The 20,333-nt window shown below is 43.7% G+C and overlaps 1 protein-coding gene across 1 annotated transcript in view; it reads right to left on the bottom strand.

Moving 5' to 3' along the window:
• Positions 1-20,333, bottom strand: part of LOC140739621 (serine/threonine-protein kinase 32A-like) — a 583,208-nt gene that overhangs the window by 397,672 nt on the left and 165,203 nt on the right. Inside the window, exon 4 of the mRNA XM_073068020.1 lies at positions 3,392-3,565. Within this exon, the coding sequence (XP_072924121.1) occupies positions 3,392-3,565 (174 nt within the window). The remainder of the gene's footprint in view (positions 1-3,391; positions 3,566-20,333) is intronic.

The raw sequence follows: 20,333 nt of genomic DNA, 5'->3' as shown, positions 1-20,333 counted from the left end.
GTATTATCTTTATAATGCTCACATTATAACTCTTCTTCCCCTTTAAATTCCAACATTCCCCAAATGTACAAGAAGTGGGAAACAAAAACAGTTGTGTCATTAGGTTGCGTACCCCTGAAACTTCTACTAGTGTCTCAGTAACGTTACCAATACCAGGAAAGTTGAGGAGCTGAAATCAGGGTTGAAGGCCCAGCAAACATGCTGCTCAAAGGACGTGGATGGAAAAGTATTAAAGGACTTATCACTCTGTGAATATTTTTCACGTCAGTTTGATGAATCCCTGGATGTAATACAAACAGCTCAGCTTGTTGTATTTGTCAGAATGGCTTTCCAGGATTTTACAACAAAGGAGGACTTCCTCACTCTTTTGCACTAAAGGAGAGAACAAGAGGTGAGGATATTTACAATGAGTTTAAAAGAAAATGTCCATGAAAATGACATCCCCATTCATAAACTGGTGGCAATTACTACTGATGGGGCCCCAGCAATGCACAGTGTGCACGTTGGTTTTTATAGCATTGTGCTGTAATGACCCTGATTTTCCCGACTTCCTGGATTATCACTGTGTGATTTGTCATGGGAAAACCTAGTTTGAAACGGGGTCCAGAATAGACCCTATGAACTGTGCTGCTATTAAGAGAGAGCGAGGGAGGTGTCCGGCGCAATGAGAGAGAGTGACAGACAGAAACTGCTCGAAAGATTGATGTTATGGTTTCTCTGCCAGCTTGTTTACCTTTTCCCCGAGGTCACTTGCCTACTTGTTAAAGTTCTTGCAGAGAGAGCAGGGCAGAGCAGGTTGATGGACAGCTGGTGTCCAACATGCGGAGATAAAAACCAGGTCTGCTGTTACACAGACAGACACACCACAAGACACACAGTTCGGACACTGAACGAGCTTTGTTGCACTCACAAGAAGGTGGGGGTTTTGGAGGATTGATTGGGGGAAATTGATCAGTGGCTCACAGTGTGAAAAAGGTGCAACTGGTGGGGAATTATTTGTGTGTCCATCCTTGCCTGGGTGATAATTCCACCACTGAAGAATGGTCGTACTTATCACGGTCATAGTCGGTGACCACGACAGGACTTCGGAAGACAACGGGCAGATCGGAGGCATCACCTCTACCTATCTCTCTCTCTCTCTCTCTCTCTCTCTCTCTCTCTCTCTCTCTCTCTCTCTCTCTCTCTCTCTCTCTCTCTCTCTCTCTCTCTCTCTCTCTCTCTCTCTCTCTCTCTCTCTCTCTCTCTCTCTCTCTCTCTCTCTCTCTCTCTCTCTCTCCTCTCTCTCTCTCTCTCTCTCTCTCTCTCTCTCTCTCTCTCTCTCTCTCTCTCTCTCTCTCTCTCTCTCTCTCTCCAATATTACTCAACTAACTACCTCAAACTGAACTAAACTCTCTTCATCATTGTAACACTCTATCCATTTACCCCTATGTTTGAAAGAACCTAGTTTTGTTCCTATTTCCACACACTTATGTATATATATTGCTAACCTGTTTGATATATTTGCATTTATATTATTGTATTGCTTAGTTACTAATAAACACTATTAGTTCATACTAATACCAGATTCCAAAGTGTTTTCCATTTCTGCTGGTTCTTTAACCCGGTCACGGGGTACGTGACGGATTCATCAGCAACCCTTGACTGGGAAGGTCATGGACCTTTTCTCATGTAAAGACACTGGTGGTTAAACTGATTAACTTGATTCGAGCAAAAGCGCTTCAGCACCACTTATTCAAGGTGTTATTGGATGAGTTCGATGCCACTATGGCCTGTTTGATATGCTAGTTACTGTGTTTTCTTGGTTAAATTAATTTGAAAGTTTGATAAAAGCATTTTATGTAATTCAAATACAATCAGCCCAAATAAAGGGCCACAAGTTGGAAGTACAATCTGAGCTGTTTTTTTCTCTTGTAGCGATGTACTACACACAGAGCTAGAGACGACACGCAGTCGGTAAGCCGTTTCGAGACTAGTTTATTCAAACTTCGCAGCGCTGGCATTTAATCCCTAATGCCCGCCCTCTCCGGGCAGAAATGACGTCAGCGGTGCATTACCAACGTCTCCCTCCGCGCACTGGCTATTTGTGAGCCGGTTCGCTTGCGCAGAAAGTGGGTCGCCACACTCTAAACGATTTAGTAGGTTGATTTTGCCTTTCATTAAGGCCAAGTTAGGGGATCTTGGGCTTAAAAAGGTTGGTAACCACTACTCTATAGCATTCATATCCTTCCTGTAGTGAGGTGACCAGAATTGAACACAGTACTCCAGGTGGGGTCTGATCTAGGTCTTACATAGCTGTAACATTACCTCATTGCTCTTGAACTCAGTGCCATTGTTAATGAAGGCCCACACACCATATGCCTTCTTAACAACATTGTCAACATTGTCAGCAGCTTTGAGTGTCCTATGGACACAAACCCCAAGATCTTTCTGAACCTCCACACTGCCAAGTGTCTTACCATTAATATTATATTCTGACTTCAGATTTGACCTACCAAAATGAACCACTTCACACTTATCTGGGTTGAACTCTATTCGACATTTCTCAACCCAGTTCTGCATCCTATTAATGTCCCATTGTAAACTCTGACAACCCTCCAGACTATCCACAACACCCCCAACTTTGGTGTCATCAGCAAACTTACTAACCCACCCTTCTACTTCCTCATCCAGGTCATTTATAAAAATCACAAAGAGGAGGGGTCCCAGAACAGATCCTTGTGGAACACCACTGATCACTGACCTCATGCAGAATATGAACCATCTACAACCACAACTTTGCCTTCTGTTGGCAAGTCAATTCTGGATCCACCAAGAAATGTCTCCTTGGATCCCATCTCTCCTTTATGAATGCGCCATGCAGAGGGAACCTTATTCAAACCCGAACTTAGAAATTACTTTTGACATATGCCTGTAAACAGTACAACATTGCCCGTGTGTTCACCATTAATGGTATTGTCTAGGATCAGATGGCTTTCTTTAGCCTGATTGTGTCAAGGCACTGCACAACAATAAACACTTTTGAAGAGGTAGATTTGGTGACAACCTTGTTAAAAATACATTGTCTTTTCATTTAATATCACAAGAAATGCTTCATTGTATTAAAACAGATAATGACTGAAGAAATTTAATTTGTAACATATAGAATGTAATGCTTTAGACCAATGCTTTTAGTCTGATAAGGAATAATTAAAGTTAAGAACTGATCTGAGTATCAAGTTATTTATGTAACAACTTGTAGACTTCTACCAATCAGAAACACAAAAAAAACTATCGTTTAGTATAGATGATAATGACCAAAACTGATAATCATCATATGCAAAAGTGAGCACACTGTACAAATGATAACAGTTCATTTACAATTAACTCCACCCTCCTTTGACTGAACACAAACCTGTGAATGATGTGCCTGTTCTGCAGGTAATCCAGTGCCAGAGCCAGCTCGCAGATATAAAGTTTCACCGTTTCCTCCGTAAAGTGAACATTCTGTTGTAGGTGATAACGAAGGTCTCCACCGAGTAGGAGGTCCACCACCATGAACATGTCCTCCTCATCTTGAAAGGAATACCTGAAAGGATGGAGATGAATTGAAATTACTGACATTTACAATAGAGATTTTAAGATTATGAGAAGGTCTTTGGACCTAAACACTGTGAACATTTTTGCATGTGGATGTGGAAACATAACAGTGTTAAACAATAAATATTTAGAGTATAGAGTAGCACAAAAACAGACCCTTTGGCCTAAATGCCCAACTAATGACCTCTGCCTACACAATGTCCATACCTGTCCATTTCCCTCACGTTCATGTGTTGTGTGAAAGCCCTGCCTCCACCACCAGCCCAGGCAGTGCATTCGAGGTACTCACCACTGCATAAAAACCTTCCTCTGCACATCTCCTTTGAACTTACCCTAACTCACCTTAAATATATGCCTTCTGGCATTAGACATTTTTAACCCCTGGAGAAAGATACTGGCTGTCTACTCTCTAATCCAGGCAGTAGTCTAATAAACCTCTTCTATACACTTTCTAAAGCCTCAACATTCTGGAGAAACCAGAACTGAATGCAATATTCCAGATGCAGTCTAACTGGAGTTCTATAAAGCTGCAACATAACTTTCAGACTCTTGACCTCTATTTGACTGATAACAGTGAACATGCTGCATTCCTTCTTTGCCATGTGTCAACATGATGAACTTGGACACTAAAATGCCTCTGCTCATCATCGATGCTCAAGGCCTTGCACGACCAGTGTTCTTTCTCTTTACATTTGATTCCATTGTGCAACACTTCACATTTGGCTGGTTTCAGCTCTATCGACATCTGCAATTGATCTACTGTAAATCCTGCGGTATCTATTGCCAGTCTTCTATGTTTTACACAACACCTGCAAACGTACTAACTCACCCATCCACATTTTCATATATCACAAACAGCAGGGCTACAGAACACAAGTCACAGACCTTCAGCCAGAATAAATCCGATCAACCACTACTTTTGTCTTCTATGGGTGTGGTGAACTACATATACCTGTCTGGACTGCTCCTGTGGCTCCTCCCACAGACCCCTGCTGACTGCTCCTGTGGCTCCTCCCACAGACCCCTGTATAAAGGTGATTGAGGCCTGAGCCCGGCCTCATTCTCCAGGATGTAGTGTTGTTCATTCTTCCAGTCAATAAAAGCCGATATCTCGTTTCTTACATCTCAGAGTGAGTTATTGATGGTGCATCAATGGGCAAGCCAGTTCTGTCCAAATCCACTCACTGTGGATCCAGTGCATCTTATTCTTCTGGTTGAGCCTCACATGAGGGACTTCCTCAAATGTATTACTAATGTAGCCAGGTATAGCAGAGAATTGTGCCTGTTGTTTCTGGCAGGAGGGAAATAGTGTGGGATCTTCCTCCCCAAGTGGCTTTAAAAGTGTGCCCCCACAAGTGCTTGGGCTATTGTCTAGTCCATAAGAGGCAGTATAGCTGATCCTTTTGGTTGATTTAGTCTAGTGACCATGTGTACCTGTATGAGGTGAGTTACTTAAGCAGGACATTGTACACAGCAGGACAATGTAGCTACTTGTGTCAGTCACTGCTTTAGCCTTTTATTTAATGCACTTTGATTAACTTGAATTTGTGGTATGTGTACGATTAGTCTTAGATTTCCATGTAAACTTGAGGCACTGATGTGCTTTATGATACTGGTGCAGTAACTTTACCTAACACAATGTATTGCACTTTACTCAGTCTGATGATAACTCAGGAGCTGCATTTTATGTAAAATCTGACTTGCCTCTCTGTACAGTCTTTAAACTATCTTGTCAGACTGCCTGCCTTCAAAAGATACAGAAGCTGCCTGTAATCCTGGCTCAGTGGTTACACTAAAATCTATGTAGATGATATCCACAGCTCTACGTTCCTCAATCACCCAAAACAGCTATTCCCAATTGACTCTCTTGATACTCTGGCAATTTGCCCTGCTCCAGTTTAATTAGTGTCCCACAATATTCACTTTTATTCTTATCTTATCACTATACGCGAACTGTTCTGCCACTGAAAGATCAGTCACCGGGCTGGGCTCATTACCAGCTCCAGTATGGCTCCTCCTCTTGGCAAAACAAACAAAATGCTGCAGGAGCTCAACAAGTCAGGCAGCATCTATGGAAATGAATAAACAGTTAATATTCTGGACTGAGACCTTTCATCAGGACCAGAAAAAAAACGAGCAGTCCATCTTTTCTTATTTTAAAAGATGATTCCTCATCTCTTTTTGCCTGATGAAGGGTTGGGGCCTGAAATGTTATCTGTTTATTACTTCCATAGATGGTGCTTGACTTGCTGAGTTCCTGCAGCATTTTGTGTTTTGCCTTGGATTTCCAGCATATACAGATTTTCTCTTGCTTTGTGACTCCTCTTCTTGTTGGGCTAGATACATATTGTTTTAAGAGGTTCTTCTGGGTGCACCTAATGAGTTCTGCCCTATCTAAACCTGTTACAATAACCCTTTTCATTTTGCATCTCTCACTAATGTACTTGCACATCTGCTTCTCAATGTCTTGCTTGCTGCTGGGAGCTTTGTAGTAAAAAAATCCCATCAGATTTTAAATCGCGGCAAGAGGCGGAGAGGGAAGAGGTAAAAGAAGCTCAGAGAGAAGAAGCTGTTTTTTTTTTAACTGATTGGGGCAAAGAGGCTAGACTGCGCAGGCGCGTGACATAGCGCGCCAAAGGTTTAAAAGAAAGACTGCCATATACAGCGGCCATCGTCGTAGCGGCCATTATCGGAGTGGACTGAGGCAGAGTGGATCGGCTTTGACGAGAACAGGCACACGCGAGGTTTGAACAGGGCACGACTGTGCAAGCGCGTGAAAGTCAGCCCAAGAGGCAGCGGGAGAATTTAAATAGTGAGCAGAGGCTGAGTACGAGCTTGGTGAGGTAAGGCTGGGTAAGCTCCTTTAATTAATCTAATTAGATTAGGAGTAGGTAATGGAGGCAGCAGTTAGGGCAGTTGAGTGGTCCATTTGCAGTATGTGGGAAGTCAGGGCTGTTGTTCCTGATGACTACACCTGCAAAAGGTGCATCCAGCTGCAGCTCCTGACAAACCGTGTTAGGGAACTGGAGTTGGAGCTGGATGAACTTCGGATCATTCGGGAGGCAGAGGCAGAAATAGACAGGAGTTTCAGGGAGATAGTCACCCCTAGGAGTCAGGAGACAGGTAGTTGGGATGACTGTCAGGAGAGGGAAGGGGAATAGACAGGAAGAGCAGAGCTCCCCTGTGGCCGTTCCCATCAACAATAAGTATACTGATTTGGATACTGTTGGTGGGGATGACCTACCAGGGACGAGTTGCAGTGGTTGCGTCTCTGGCACCGAGATTGGACCCTCGGCTCAGAAGGGAAGGAGGGAAAAGAGGAGAGCATTAGTGATAGGGGATTCAATAGTTAGGGGGACAGATAGGAGGTTCTGTGGAAGAGATCGAGAATCCTGGGTGGTCTGTTGTCTCCCAGGTGTCAGGGTCTGCGATACCTCGGATCGAGTTCTCAATATTCTCAAGAGGGAGTGTGAGCAGCTGGATGTCATAGTCCATGTAGGGACCAATGACGTGGGTAGGAAGAGTAAGGAGGTCCTGAAAGGTGAGTTTACGGAGCTGGGTGCCAAGTTAAAGGACAGGACCTCCAGGATAGCAATCTCAGGATTGCTACCAGTGCCACGTGCAGGTGGGTTTAGAAATAGTAAGATAGTGCAGATCAACACATGGCTGAAGACATGGTGCAGGATGGAGGGCTTCAGATTTATAGATAATTGGGCAGTTTTCCAGGGAAGGTGAGACCTGTTCCTGCGGGACGGTTTACATCTGAACTGGAGGGGGACAAATATTCTTGCAGGTGGGTGTGCTAGAGAGGCTCCAGTGGATTTAAACTAGATATGAGGGGGGAGGGGAAACAGAGTGTAGGAACAGATGTATGGGAGAAGGAAGAAAAAGAAGATGGTAAGGTTCTTTGTACTGTTAGAGATAAACAGAGAGGAAGAGGTGGAGAATTTCTTAAATGCATTTACTTTAATGCTAGGAGCATTGTAAGAGCTTAGAGCATGGATTGATACCTGGAAATATGATGTTGTAGTTATTAGTGAAACATGGATGCAGAAGGGGTGTGATTGGCAAGTAAATATTCCTGGATTTCATTGCTTCAGGGGTGATAGAATCGGAGGGACAAGAGGGGGAGGTGTTGCGTTGCTTGTCAGAGAAAATATCACAGTGGTGCTCTGGCAGGATAGATTAGAGGGCTCATCTAGGGAGACTATTTGGGTGGAATTGAGGAATGGGAAAGGTGAAGTAACACTTATAGGGGTGTATTATAGACTGCCAAATGGGGAGCGAGAATTGGAGGAGCAAATTTGCAAGGAGATAGCAGATATTTGTAGTAAGCACAGGGTTGTGATTGTGGGACATTTTAATTTTCCACACATAGACTGGGAAGCCCATACTGTAAAAGGGATGGATGGTTTGGAGTTTGTAATATGTGCGCAGGATAGTTTTATTGCAGCAATACATGGAGGTACCAACTAGAGAAGGGGCAGTGTTGGATCTTCTGTTAGGTCAGGTGACGGAGGTATGTGCTGGGGAGCACTTCAGGTCTAGTGATCACAATGCCATTAGTTTCAGTATGATTATGGAGAAGGATAGTACTGGACCCAGGGTTGAAATTTTTGATTGGAGAAAGGCTAACTTTGAGGAGATGCGAAAGGATTTAGAAGGAGTGGATTGGGACAATTTGTTTTATGGGAAGGATGTAATAGAGAAATGGAGGTCATTTACAGGTGAAATATTGAGGGTACAGAATCTTCATGTTCCTGTTAGGTTGAAAGGAAAAGTTAAAAGTTTGAGAGAGCCATGGTTTTCAAGGGAGATTGGAAACTTGGTTAGCAAAAAGAGAGGTATCTACAATAAATATAGGCAGCATGGAGTAAATGAGGTGCTCAAAGAATATAAAGAATGTAAGAAGAATCTTAAGAAAGAAATTAGAAAAGCTAAAAGAAGATACGAGGTTGCTTTGGCAAGTAAGGTGAAAATAAATCCAAAGGGTTTCTACAGTTAGGTTAATAGCAAAAGGATAGTGAGGGATAAAATTGGTCCCTTAGAGAATCAGAGTGGTCAGCTATGTGTGGAGCCAAAAGAGATGGGGGAGATTTTGAACAATTTCTTTTCTTCGGTATTCACTAAGGAGAAGGATATTGAATTGTGTAAGGTAAGGGAAACAAGTAGGGAAGTTATGGAAACTATGACGATTAAAGAAGAGGAAGTACTGGCGCTTTTAAGGAATATAAAAGTGGATAAATCTCCGTGTCCTGACAGGATTTCACTAGGACCTTGAGGGAAGTTAATGTAGAAATAGCAGGGTCTCTGACAGAAATATTTCAAATGTCATTAGAAATGGGGATGGTGCCGGAGGATTGGCGTATTGCTCATGTGGTTCCATTGTTTAAAAAGGGTTCTAAGAGTAAACCTAGCCATTATAGGCCAGTCAGTTTGATGCCAGTGGTGGGTAAATTAATGGAAAGTATTCTTAGAGATGGTATATATAATTATCTGGATAGACAGGGTCTGATTAGGAACAGTCAACATGGATTTGTGCATGCAAGGTCATGTTTGACAAATCTTATTGAATTTTTTGAGGGGGTTACGAGGAAAGTTGACGAAGATAAAGCAGTGGATGTTGTCTATATGGACTTCAGTAAGGCCTTTGACAAGGTTCCGCACGGAAGGTTAGTTATGAAGGTTCAATCGTTAGGTATTAATATTGAAGTAGTAAAATGGATTCAACAGTGGCTGGATGGGAGATGCCAAGGAGTAGTGGTGGATAACTGTTTGTCAGGTTGGAGGCCGGTGACAATTGGTGTGCCACAGGGATCTGTACTGGGTCCAATGTTGTTTGTCACATACAGTAATGATCTGGATGATGGGTTGGTAAATTGGATTAGTAAGCATGCAGATGATACTAAGGTGGGTGGCGTAGTGGATAATGAAAGGTTTTCAAAGTTTGCAGACAGATTTAGGCCAGATAGAAGAGTGGGCTGAACGATGGTAGATGGAGTTTAATGCTGATAAGTGTGAGGTGCTAAATTTTGGTAGGAATAATCCAAATAGGACATACATGGTAAATGGTAGGGCATTGAAGAATGCAGTGGAACAGAGTGATCTAGGAATAATGGTGCATAGTTTCCTGAAGGTGGAATCTCATGTGGATAGGGTGGTGAAGAAAGCTTTTGGTATGCTGGCCTTTATAAATCAGAGCATTGAGTATAGGAGTTGGGATGTAATGTTAAAATTGTACAAGGCATTGGTAAGGCTGAATTTGGAGTATTGTGTACAGTTCTGGTCACCAAATTATAGGAAAGATATCAACAAAATAGAGAGAGTACAGAGAAGATTTACTAGAATGTTACCTGGGTTTCAGCACCTAAGTTACAGGGAGAGGTTGAACAAGTTAGGTCTTTATTCTTTGGAGCGTAGAAGGTTGAGGGGGGACTTGATAGAGGTATTTAAAATTATGAGGGGGATAGATAGAGTTGACGTGGATAGGCTTTTTCCATTGAGAATAGGGGAGATTCAAACATGAGGACATGAGTTGAGAGTTGGGGGCAAAAGTTTAAGGGTAACACGAGGGGAAATTTCTTTACTCAGAGAGTGGTAGCTGCGTGGAATGAGCCTCCAGTAGAAGTAGTAAAGGCAGGTTTGGTATTGTCATTTAAAGTAAAATTGGATAGGTATATGGACAGGAAAGGAATGGAAGGTTATGGGCTGAGTGCGGGTCAGTGGGACTAGGTGAGAGTAAGCGTTCGGCATGGACTAGAAGGGCCAAGATGGCCTGTTTCCCTGCTGTAATTGTTATATGGTTAGAATACGATCAGATGAATGTAACAGACTTCTTGCCCAGAGAGTGTTAGGAAAACAGAATTCTGCAACCACCCGATGTGTCTAATAGCACAAATACACTTAAAGCAATACAAGGTCGACACATTAAAGAGAGAGGGCTAGAATAGTCTAGAGGCAGGAGCAGGCCTCAGTGATGAGGTTTCTCGCAGGACGGCAACATTTGTTTAAAAGTACAGAAGGGATTCTCAGGGCAGCCATTGTTGGAAGTAGGCGTGTCAGGCTTTGGCTCCGAAGTGGCGTTGGCTCTGGGTAAACTTTTGTTAAGGTTCCTCTTCTTTCTCTGACTGTACCTGGCACAGTAAATGGCTGTTGTGTTCTTCATGCTGGATGCTGGAGTCCTGGGAGATTCAGAGTCTCCGAAAGAACTGCATCTGTGTGAAGTGCATCCAGCTGCAGCTCCTTGAAGACTATGTTAGGGATCTAGAGCAGCAGCTAGATGACCTTTGGCTTGTACAGGAGTGTGAGGAGATAATCAATCAGAGTTACAGGGAAGTAGTCACCCCTAAATTGCAGGAGGTGAATAACTGAATGACTGTCAGGAGAAATGGAAAGGTGAATAGGCAGTTAGTGCAGAGCACCCCGTGGTCATTCCCTTTAAAAATAAGTATATTGCTTTTGATACTGTTATGGGGAATGACCTCCCAGGGGAATATCACGGAGACAGGGTTACTAGCAATGTGCATAGGTTCATGGTGCAGAATGGAAAGACAGAAAAGACTGGACTGGTAGTGACAGGGGGCTCAATAGTCAGGGGAACAGACAGGAGATTCTGTGGAAATGAATGGGACACCCGAATGGTATGTTACCTCCCAGGTGCCAGTGTCAGGGATGTCTTGGATTGTGTCCACAACATTTTGGAGGGAAAGGGACAGCAGCCAGATTGCTTGTTACATATTGGTACCAATGACATAGGAAGGAAAAGCAAAAAGGTCCTAAAAAAGAGTATCTGGAGAGCTAGGCAGAAAGCTGAGAAGCAGGACCTCCCGGGTAGTAAATTTCTGGATTGCTCTCTGTGCCGTGTGCCAGTAAGGATAGAAACAGGATGATTTGGCAGATAAATAAGTGGCTGAGAAGCTGGTGTAGTGGGTAGGGGTTCAAGTTCTTGGATCATTGGGATCTCTTCTGGGGGAGGTATAATCTGTTCAAAAGTGACGGGTTGCACCTGAACCCAAGAGGGACCAGTATTCTTGTGGGCAAGTTTCTTAGAGATGTTGGGGAGGGTTTAAACTAATTTGGCAGGGGTTTAGGATCCAAAGTGAAGGGTCTTGAGATAGAACAGATGGTAACAAAGCAAAGATAGTGTGCTGTCAGGAAGGGCAGGCAAATGATAGGACATATTTGCAGCCAGCAAACATCAGTGCATTAGGGATGCAGAATCAAAAAGGGTGGCAAATACAGGACTTAACGTGTTATATCTCAATGCATGGAGTATAAGAAATAAGGTGGATGTTCCTGTTGCACTTTACAGATGGTCAGTTATGATGTTTTGACCATCACTGAATCGGGGCTGAAGGATAGTTGTAGCTGGAAGCTGAATGTCTAAGGTTACACATTGTATCAGAGGAATAGTAAAGTAGGCAGAGGGGATGGTGTGGCTCTGTTAGTAAAGAATGGCATCAAACCAGTAGAACGATGTGACATAGGATTGGATGATGTTGGATCCTTGTGGGTTGAGTTAAGAAATTGCAAGGGTAAAAGGATTTTGATGGCAGTTATGTACAGGTCTCCCAATAGTAACTGGGATATGCATCACAGATTACAATGGGAAATAGAAAAGATGTGTCAAAAGGACAATGTTATGATAGTCATGGGAGAATTTAACATGCAGGTCAATTGGGAAAATCAGGCTGTTAACGGATCTTGAGAGTGTTTGTTGAATGCCTTCAAGATTTCTTTTCAGAGCAGTTTGTTGTTGAGCCTATCAAGGGATCAGCTATACTGGATTGGGTGTTATATAATGAACAGGAGGTGATTAGGGAGCTTAAGGTAAAAGAACCCTTAGGAACCATTGATCACAATATGATTGAGTTCAACTTGAAATTTGATATGGAGAAAGTAAAGACTGATGTAGCAGTATTTCACTGGAGTAAAGGAAATTACAGAGGTATGAGAGAGGAGCTGACCAATGTATATCGGAAGGAGATACTGATCTGTCCAATTTCCACTTTCTTTATTTCCCTGTAGCCCTGCAGCTTATTGTCTCTCATGTGTGCCCATGAAGAAGGTTGAGGTGCATGAAACACCACCCACCGGAAGAAATATGTCACTGAAGATCCACAGCTGGTCCTTCATCATGGTGTACAGATCTTGGAATCCATTCTTCAAACTTTGCAGAGGAAAATTCACTAGAAAGGGCTTCAATGATTCATGAAGGAAGTTTGCCATCATTTTCTCATGATTGCATTGGCCAATAAATAGAACTTGCCAACTCTGTTCTTCAAAGTGGCAATTTTTAACTTAATCACTTTATGAGTTTTTTAAAACTAAAATTTACACAATTGACACATTTACTAGATATCTGTAATGAAACTGAAAAATGGAGAAGTCACTATGGGTGGTGAATTTAAGTTTGCCTCGCATATTAAATATATTGGCACAAAGCAGAGAGCTGGGAATGAATGGGTCATTTCCAGTTTAGTAAACCTTATCACTAGGGTGCATCAAGGATCAGTGTTGCATCTTCACCTATTTGCAATCCATCTTAATGAGAAGATGATGGGTTCCAATGTACTGTGCTAAAGACTGCTGAAAATACAAAAATAGGTGAAGAAATGGGTTGGAAAGAAAAAGGACTAGAAATTGGATTTGGTTTATTATTGCCACATGTAGGAGATACAGTGAAAAGCTTGTCTTGCAGACCAATACACATAAAATGCTGGAGGAACTCAGCAGGCTAGGCAGCATTTATGGAAAAGAGTGAACAGTTGAAGTTTCGGTCCTGAAACATAGACTGTTTGCTCTTTCCCATAGATGCCACCTGACCTACTGAGTTCCTCTAGCATTTTGTTTCCTTGCTTTGGATTTCCTGCATCTGAAGATTTTCTGTTTGTCATGTGTACTGTTCAAATAGTTTAAATCATTAGAAAGTGAATTAAGGCAGAACAAGGTAAAACAATAGCAATGACAAATAAAATGTAACAGTACAGGTATACAAAGGTACAAGGTCATAATGAGGCAGGTTGTGAGGTCAAGAGTCTATCTGTAATATAAGAATATTATATGCATTGTAAGAATATTGTATAACAGCAGGGTAGAAGCTATCGCTGAGCCTGGTAGTACTTACAGGCTTTTCCTTTCTTCCATTGGGTAGAAGAAAAGTGTATGCAGTGCATGAGGTTTTTGATTATGCTGCTACTTTATAGAACACAGAATAGTACAGCACATTACAGGCCCTTCGGCTACAATGTTGTGCTGACCCTCAAACCCTGTCTCCCATATAACCCCCCACCTTAAATTCCTCCATATACCTGTTGAGTAGTCTCTTAAACTTTACTAGTGTATCTGCCTCCACCACTGACTCAGGCAGTGCATTCCACATACCAACCACTCTCTGAGTAAAAAACCTTCCTCTAATATCCCCCTTGAACTTCCCTCCCTTTACCTTAAAGCCATGTCCTCTTGTACTGAACAGTGGTGCCCTGGGGAAGAGGCGCTGGCTGTCCACTCTGTCTATTCCTCTTAATATCCTGTATACCTCTATCATGTCTCCTCTCATCCTCCTTCTCTCCAAAGAGTAAAGCCCTAGCTCCCTTAATCTCTGATCATAATCCATACTCTCTAAACCAGGCAGCATCCTAGTAAATCTCCTCTGTACCCTTTCCAATGCTTCCACATCCTTCCTATAGTGAGGTAACCAGAACTGCACACAATACTCCAAATGTGGCCTAACTAGAGTTTTATAGAGCTGCATCATTACATCACTACTCTTAAACTCTATCCCTCGACTTCTGAAAGGTAACACCCCATAAGCTTTCTTAACTACCCTATCTACTTGTAAGGCAACTTTCAAGGATCTGTGGACATATACCCCCAGATCCCTCTGCTCCTCCACACTACCAAGTACCCTGCCATTTACTTTGTACTCTGCCTTGGAGTTCGTCCTTCCAAAGTGTACCACCTCACACTTCTCCGGGTTGAACTCCATCTGCCACTTCTCAGCCCATTTCTGCATCCTATCAAGGTCTCTCTGCAATCTTCGACAATCCTCTACACTATCTACAACAGCACCAACCTTTGTGTCGTCTGCAAACTTGCCAACCCACCCTTCTATCCCCACATCCAGGTCGTTAATAAAAATCACGAGAAGTACAGGTCCCAGAACAGATCCTTGTGGGACACTAGTCACAACCCTCCAATCTAAATGTATTCCCTCCACCACAACCCTCTGCCTTCTGCAGGCAAGCCAATTCTGAATCCACCTGGCCAAACTTCCCTGGATTCCATGCCTTCTGACTTTCTGAATAAGCCTACTGTGTGGAACCTTGTCAAATGCCTTACTAAAATCCATGTAGATCACATCCACTGCACTACCCTCTTCTATATGCCTGGTCACCTCCTCAAAGAACTCTATCAGGCTTGTTAGGCACGATCTGCCCTTTACAAAGCCACGCTGACTGTCCCTGATCAGACCACGATTCTCTAAAAGCCCACAGATCCTATCTCTAAGAATCTTTTCCAACAGCTTTCCCACCACAGACGTAAGGCTCACTGGTCTATAATTACCCAGACTATCCCTACTACCTTTTTCGAACAAGGGGACAACATTCGCCACCCTCCAATCCTCAGGTAGCATTCCCGTGGACAACAAAGACATAAAGATCCTAACCAGAGGTTCAGCAATCTCTTCCCTTGCCTCATGGAGCAGCCTAGGAAATATTCCGTCAGGCCCCAGGGACTTATCCGTTCTAATGTATTTTAACAACTCCAACACCTCCTCTCCCTTAATATCAACATGCTCCAGAACATCAACCTCACTCATATTGTCCTCACCGTCATCAAGTTCCCTCTCAGTGGTGAATACCGAAGAGAAGTATTCATTGAGGACCTCGCTCACTTCCACAGCCTCCAGGCACATCTTCCCACTTTTATCTCTAATCGGTCCTACCTTTACTCCTGTCATCCTTTTGTTCTTCACATAATTGAAGAATGCCTTGGGAATTTCCTTTACCCTACTCACCAAGGCCTTCTCATGCCCCCTTCTTGATATCCTCAACCCCTTCTTAAACTCCTTTCTTGCTACCCTATATTCCTCAATAGACCCATCTGATCCCTGCTTCCTAAACCTCATGTATGCTGCCTTCTTCCACCTGACTAGATTTTCCACTTCACTTGTCACCCATGGTTCCTTCACCCTACCATTCTTTATCTTCCTCACCGGGACAAATTTATCCCTAACATCCTGCAAGAGATCCTTAAACATTGACCACGTGTCCATAGTACATTTCCCTGCAAAAACATCATCCCAATTCACACCCGCAAGTTCCAGCCTTATAGCCTCATAATTTGAGGCTATAAATTAAAAATTTTCCTGTCCACTCTGATTCTATCCTTTTCCATGATAATGCTAAAGGCCAGGGAGTGGTGATCACTGTCCCCCAGATGCTGACCCACTGACAGATCTGTGACCTGACCCGGTTTGTTACCTAATACTAGATCTAGTATGGCATTCCCCCTAGTCGGCCTGTCAACATACTGTGACAGGAATCCATCCTGGACACACTTAACAAACTCTGGCCCATCTAAACCCTTGGAACTAATCAAGTGCCAACCAATATTAGGGAAGTGTTATGCCCTTGGCCCCCTCCTTTGTGAGAATCGCAAGAGCCCTAGTCGAGGGGGGGTCAACTGACCCAAGAGAGGAAGAGACGTGCTGAATAGACACAGGAAAATGGGAGAAAGAGAGAGAGACGTGCGGAAGACCACGTTCTCCCAAGAAGCAGAATAAAGGTGACATTGACTATTGTCTCATGGAGACCACGTGAAAAGCCCTCGGGCAAAGTGGGCTGGTTGAGAGAGAGATCGCATTACCTGCAACCTGATTGACACCTGCGATCCCGTGAAGAAGTATAAAGGAGGGTCTGAGGGGGGGGAACCCTCAGACGCACCAAGGAGACACCAAGGAAGCACGATACCGATTCCCGTGGGAGCGGGAAGCCATTTTGAAGGAAGCCACGTGCGTTAGATTCCAAATGTTGAATCTGTGGCTAGAACCAACGAAAGACTGCTTTTAACTAACAACGGGGAAGCCTGCTCCCCTGATTCCAAGGATTTGCTCTGCAAAGACAACGGGCAAGTGTTTATCCTTCCTAAATCATCTCTCTCTCTCTACAATGTGAAAACCCCAGCGGTTCCCAAAAGGGAAAAGCCTGCAGACTTCTGAGTGACTCTTTATATTTCAATTGGACTCAGTATTACCCCTAGACAACTATAGAGCTTATTTCTGATTGATTATTATTACACCGGTGTTTTAGATTGAGTTTTGACGATGTATATGATCTGAATGTTTTGTATTAACTATACGTTTGTGCCCTTTTTGAATAAAATGTTTGAAAATAGTAGCATCCGACTCAGCTGATCCCGCTATCTTTGCTGGTAAGTTACCTGGTTACGGGGTTACGTAACAGAAGTTAAAGTCACCCATGATCACAACCCTGTTATTTTTGCACCTTTCCAAAATCTGCCTCCCAATCTGCCCTTCAGTATCTCTGCTGCTATCAGGGGGCCCACAGAATACCCCTAGTAGAGTAACTGCTCCCTTCCTGTTCCTGACTTCCACCCATACTGACTCAAAAGAGGATCCTGCTACATTATCCACCCTTTCTGCAGCTGTAATAGTATCCCTGACCAGTAATGCCACCCCTCCTCCCTTTCCCCCCCTCTCTATCTCTTTTAAAGCACTGAAATCCAGGAATATTGAGAATCTATTCCTTCCCTGGTGCCAGACAAGTCTTCGTAATGGCCACTACATCATAATTCCATGTACGTATCCAAGCTCTCAGTTCATCACCTTTGTTCCTGATGCTTCTTGCATTGAAGTACACACACTTTAGCCCTTCTACCTTACTACCTTTACACCCTTTATTCTGCTTCTCTTTCCTCAAAGCCTCTCTATATGTTAGATCTGGCTTTACTCCATGCACTTCTTTCACTGCTCTATCGCTTCAGGTCCCATCCCCCTTGCAAATTAGTTTAAACCTTCCCGAACAATGCTAGCAAACCTACCAGCAAGGATATTGCTCCCCCTTGAGTTGAGGTGCAACCCATCCAATCTGTACAGATCCCACCTTCCCCAGAAGAGATCCCAATGATCCAAAAATCTAAAACCCTGCCCCCTGCACCAACTCCTTAGCCACACATTCAAATGCCATCTCCTCCAATTCTTACCATCACTATCACGTAGCACTGGCAGCAATCCTGAGAACGCCACCCTTGAGGTCCTGTTCTTCAGCCTTCTGCCTAGTTCCTGAAACTCACACTTCAGGACCTCATCCCTCTTCCTGCCTGTGTCGTTGGTAACAACATGTATCACGACTTCTGGTTGGTTTCCCTCTCGTACCAGGATGTCATGCACCCGGACACCGGAGACATCCCGGACCCTGGCACCAGGGAGGCAACAAACCATGCGGGTGTCCTTCTCATGTCCACAGAATCTTCTGTCTGCTCCCCTGACTATAGAGTCCCCAATGGCGACAGCTTTCCTCTTCTCTGTCCCACCCTTCTGTATCACAGAGTCAGACTCAGTGCCAGAGGCCCTGCCACCGTGGCTCACCCCTGGTCGGTCATCCCCACCAACAGTATCCAGGATGGTAAATTTATTATTCAGGGGAATGGTTACAGGGGTGCTCTGCACTACCCGTCTACTCACCTTCACTTCCCCCCCCCTCGGACTGTCACCAAATGTCCTGCTTCCGGCAGCCTAGGTGTGACTACCTCCCTGTAGCCCTCATCTATGACTGCCTCATTTTCCCTTATGAATCGAAGGTCATCCAGCTGCTGCTCCAGATACCTCACATGGTCTTCCAGATCGCCTAGCCGCAAGCACTTCTGGCAGATGTGACTCTGCGGGAGAGGGGAATTCCCCCAAGACTGCCACATCTCACAGGAGTGGCACATCACCGTCTCAGGAGGCATTGTAAAGACTAACTGGGAACAAGCTCGTCCTCCGCCTCTTCTTATTGAAACCTCTCAAGTCAAAGCCTCAAATCTCCACATTTTCTGCAAGACACAACTCCATTGTGCGGTGGAGCACACAACACTTGCTTGTAGGAGTGTCGCTTCAGTGAAGCTGAGGAAGCCCAATCATATCAAAGATAAAGCAGCTTGCTTGCAGGAGTGGCCAATAAGCAGGACTTCTGCTGGCAGACATTGTGCAGCTTGGAGGACTCTCAGCATCTGTGACAGCATCAGCACAGGAAAAAGGTAGTCCTCTGGAAAATCCCAGTGGAAGAGCTGGGTGGATACTCACATCTGAGGCCAGTGGCAGCAGACAGAAACAGTGCTGCCCCATACCCATGCCCACAAACCCATTCACTTGGATGGAGAGAGTTCTGGCGATCATGTCAGTGGTGGCTCAGAGATCAATTGTCTTTCTAACATCTCCTTTAAACCAGTCTTCTGCCTCATTGTAGCCAAATGAGGTAAAAGCTCACAATGTTCCTTCAGTCTGCATTGGTCAGCCTTGTGGAATGTTAGCCAAGTCAGCCTGAGGTGAGCTCCCCTCCAACTCAGTCCTCAATTAAAGTTGCAATTAATGGTGTAATTCTGACAAAGTTATTAACATGAAACCTACATTTCTCTCCGTACATACTACCTAATCAGCTCAGAATTTCCAGCATTTACTTTTTTTGCATTACAATTAACAAACCACTGATCTTGGTTCAATCCCAGCCTCACGTCTTAATAAGCTGGTAAGGAAGGCGGGCTCTGTCGTGGGCAAAGTACTGGAGAGTTTAACATCGGTAGCTGAGCGAAGGGCGCTGAGTAGGCTACGGTCAATTATGGATAACTCTGAACATCCTCTACATAACACCATCCAGAGACAGAGAAGCAGTTTCAGCGACAGGTTACTATCGATGCAATGCTCCTCAGACAGGATGAAGAGGTCAATACTCCCCAATGCCATTAGGCTTTACAATTCTACCGCCAGGACTTAAGAACTTTTTAAAAGCTATTATTAATGCTTTTTGAGATAGTGATTTAGATGCATATCATATTTTTTTACTGAGTTAAGTATTGTATGTAATTAGTTTTGCTACAACAAGTGTATGGGACATTGGAAAAAAGTTGAATTTCCCCATGGGGATGAATAAAGTATCTATCTATCTATCTATCTATCTATCTACTGCTGTCTGTGTGGAATTTCCACATTCCTAGTTAATTGGCTCTAAACTGCCCTCAGTGTGTTGGTGCACAGACACCTACTCTCCACTCTTTTTATGGATATCTGTGGAGAATATCCTGGCTGGCTACATAACAAGCCTACAAAAAGTTGTGAAAACAGCCCAGTTCATCACAGGAAAAGACACCCCCACCCCCCACCACCAATAAGCACACCTACAAGGAATGCTGCCAGAGGAAGTAGTATCCATCATCAAGAACCCCCACCATCCAGGCCATGCTCTCTTCTTCACACTGCCAGTGGGAAAGAAATAAAGGAGCCTTGGGTCACACATCACTGGGTTCAGGAACAGTTAATGTCCTTCAACTGTCAGGTTCCTGAGCGAGCATGGATAACTTCACTCACCTCAAACTCTGAACTATTCCATAACCTATGGAGTCCCATTCAAGACCTCATCAACTTGTGTTCTCAATATTACTTTTTTTTTTGTAACTTCAGTTTGTTTTTTCATGCACATTGATTATTTGTCTGTCTTGTTGTGTAATTTTTCTTTGATTCTATTGTGTTTCTCTATATC

This window comes from Hemitrygon akajei, chromosome 15 (genome assembly GCF_048418815.1).
Source record: "Hemitrygon akajei chromosome 15, sHemAka1.3, whole genome shotgun sequence".
In the NCBI taxonomy this organism is placed as follows: Eukaryota; Metazoa; Chordata; class Chondrichthyes; order Myliobatiformes; family Dasyatidae; genus Hemitrygon; species Hemitrygon akajei.
The sequence above is the reverse complement of the archived record's forward strand: the minus strand, read 5'-3'. Positions and strand labels throughout refer to the sequence as shown.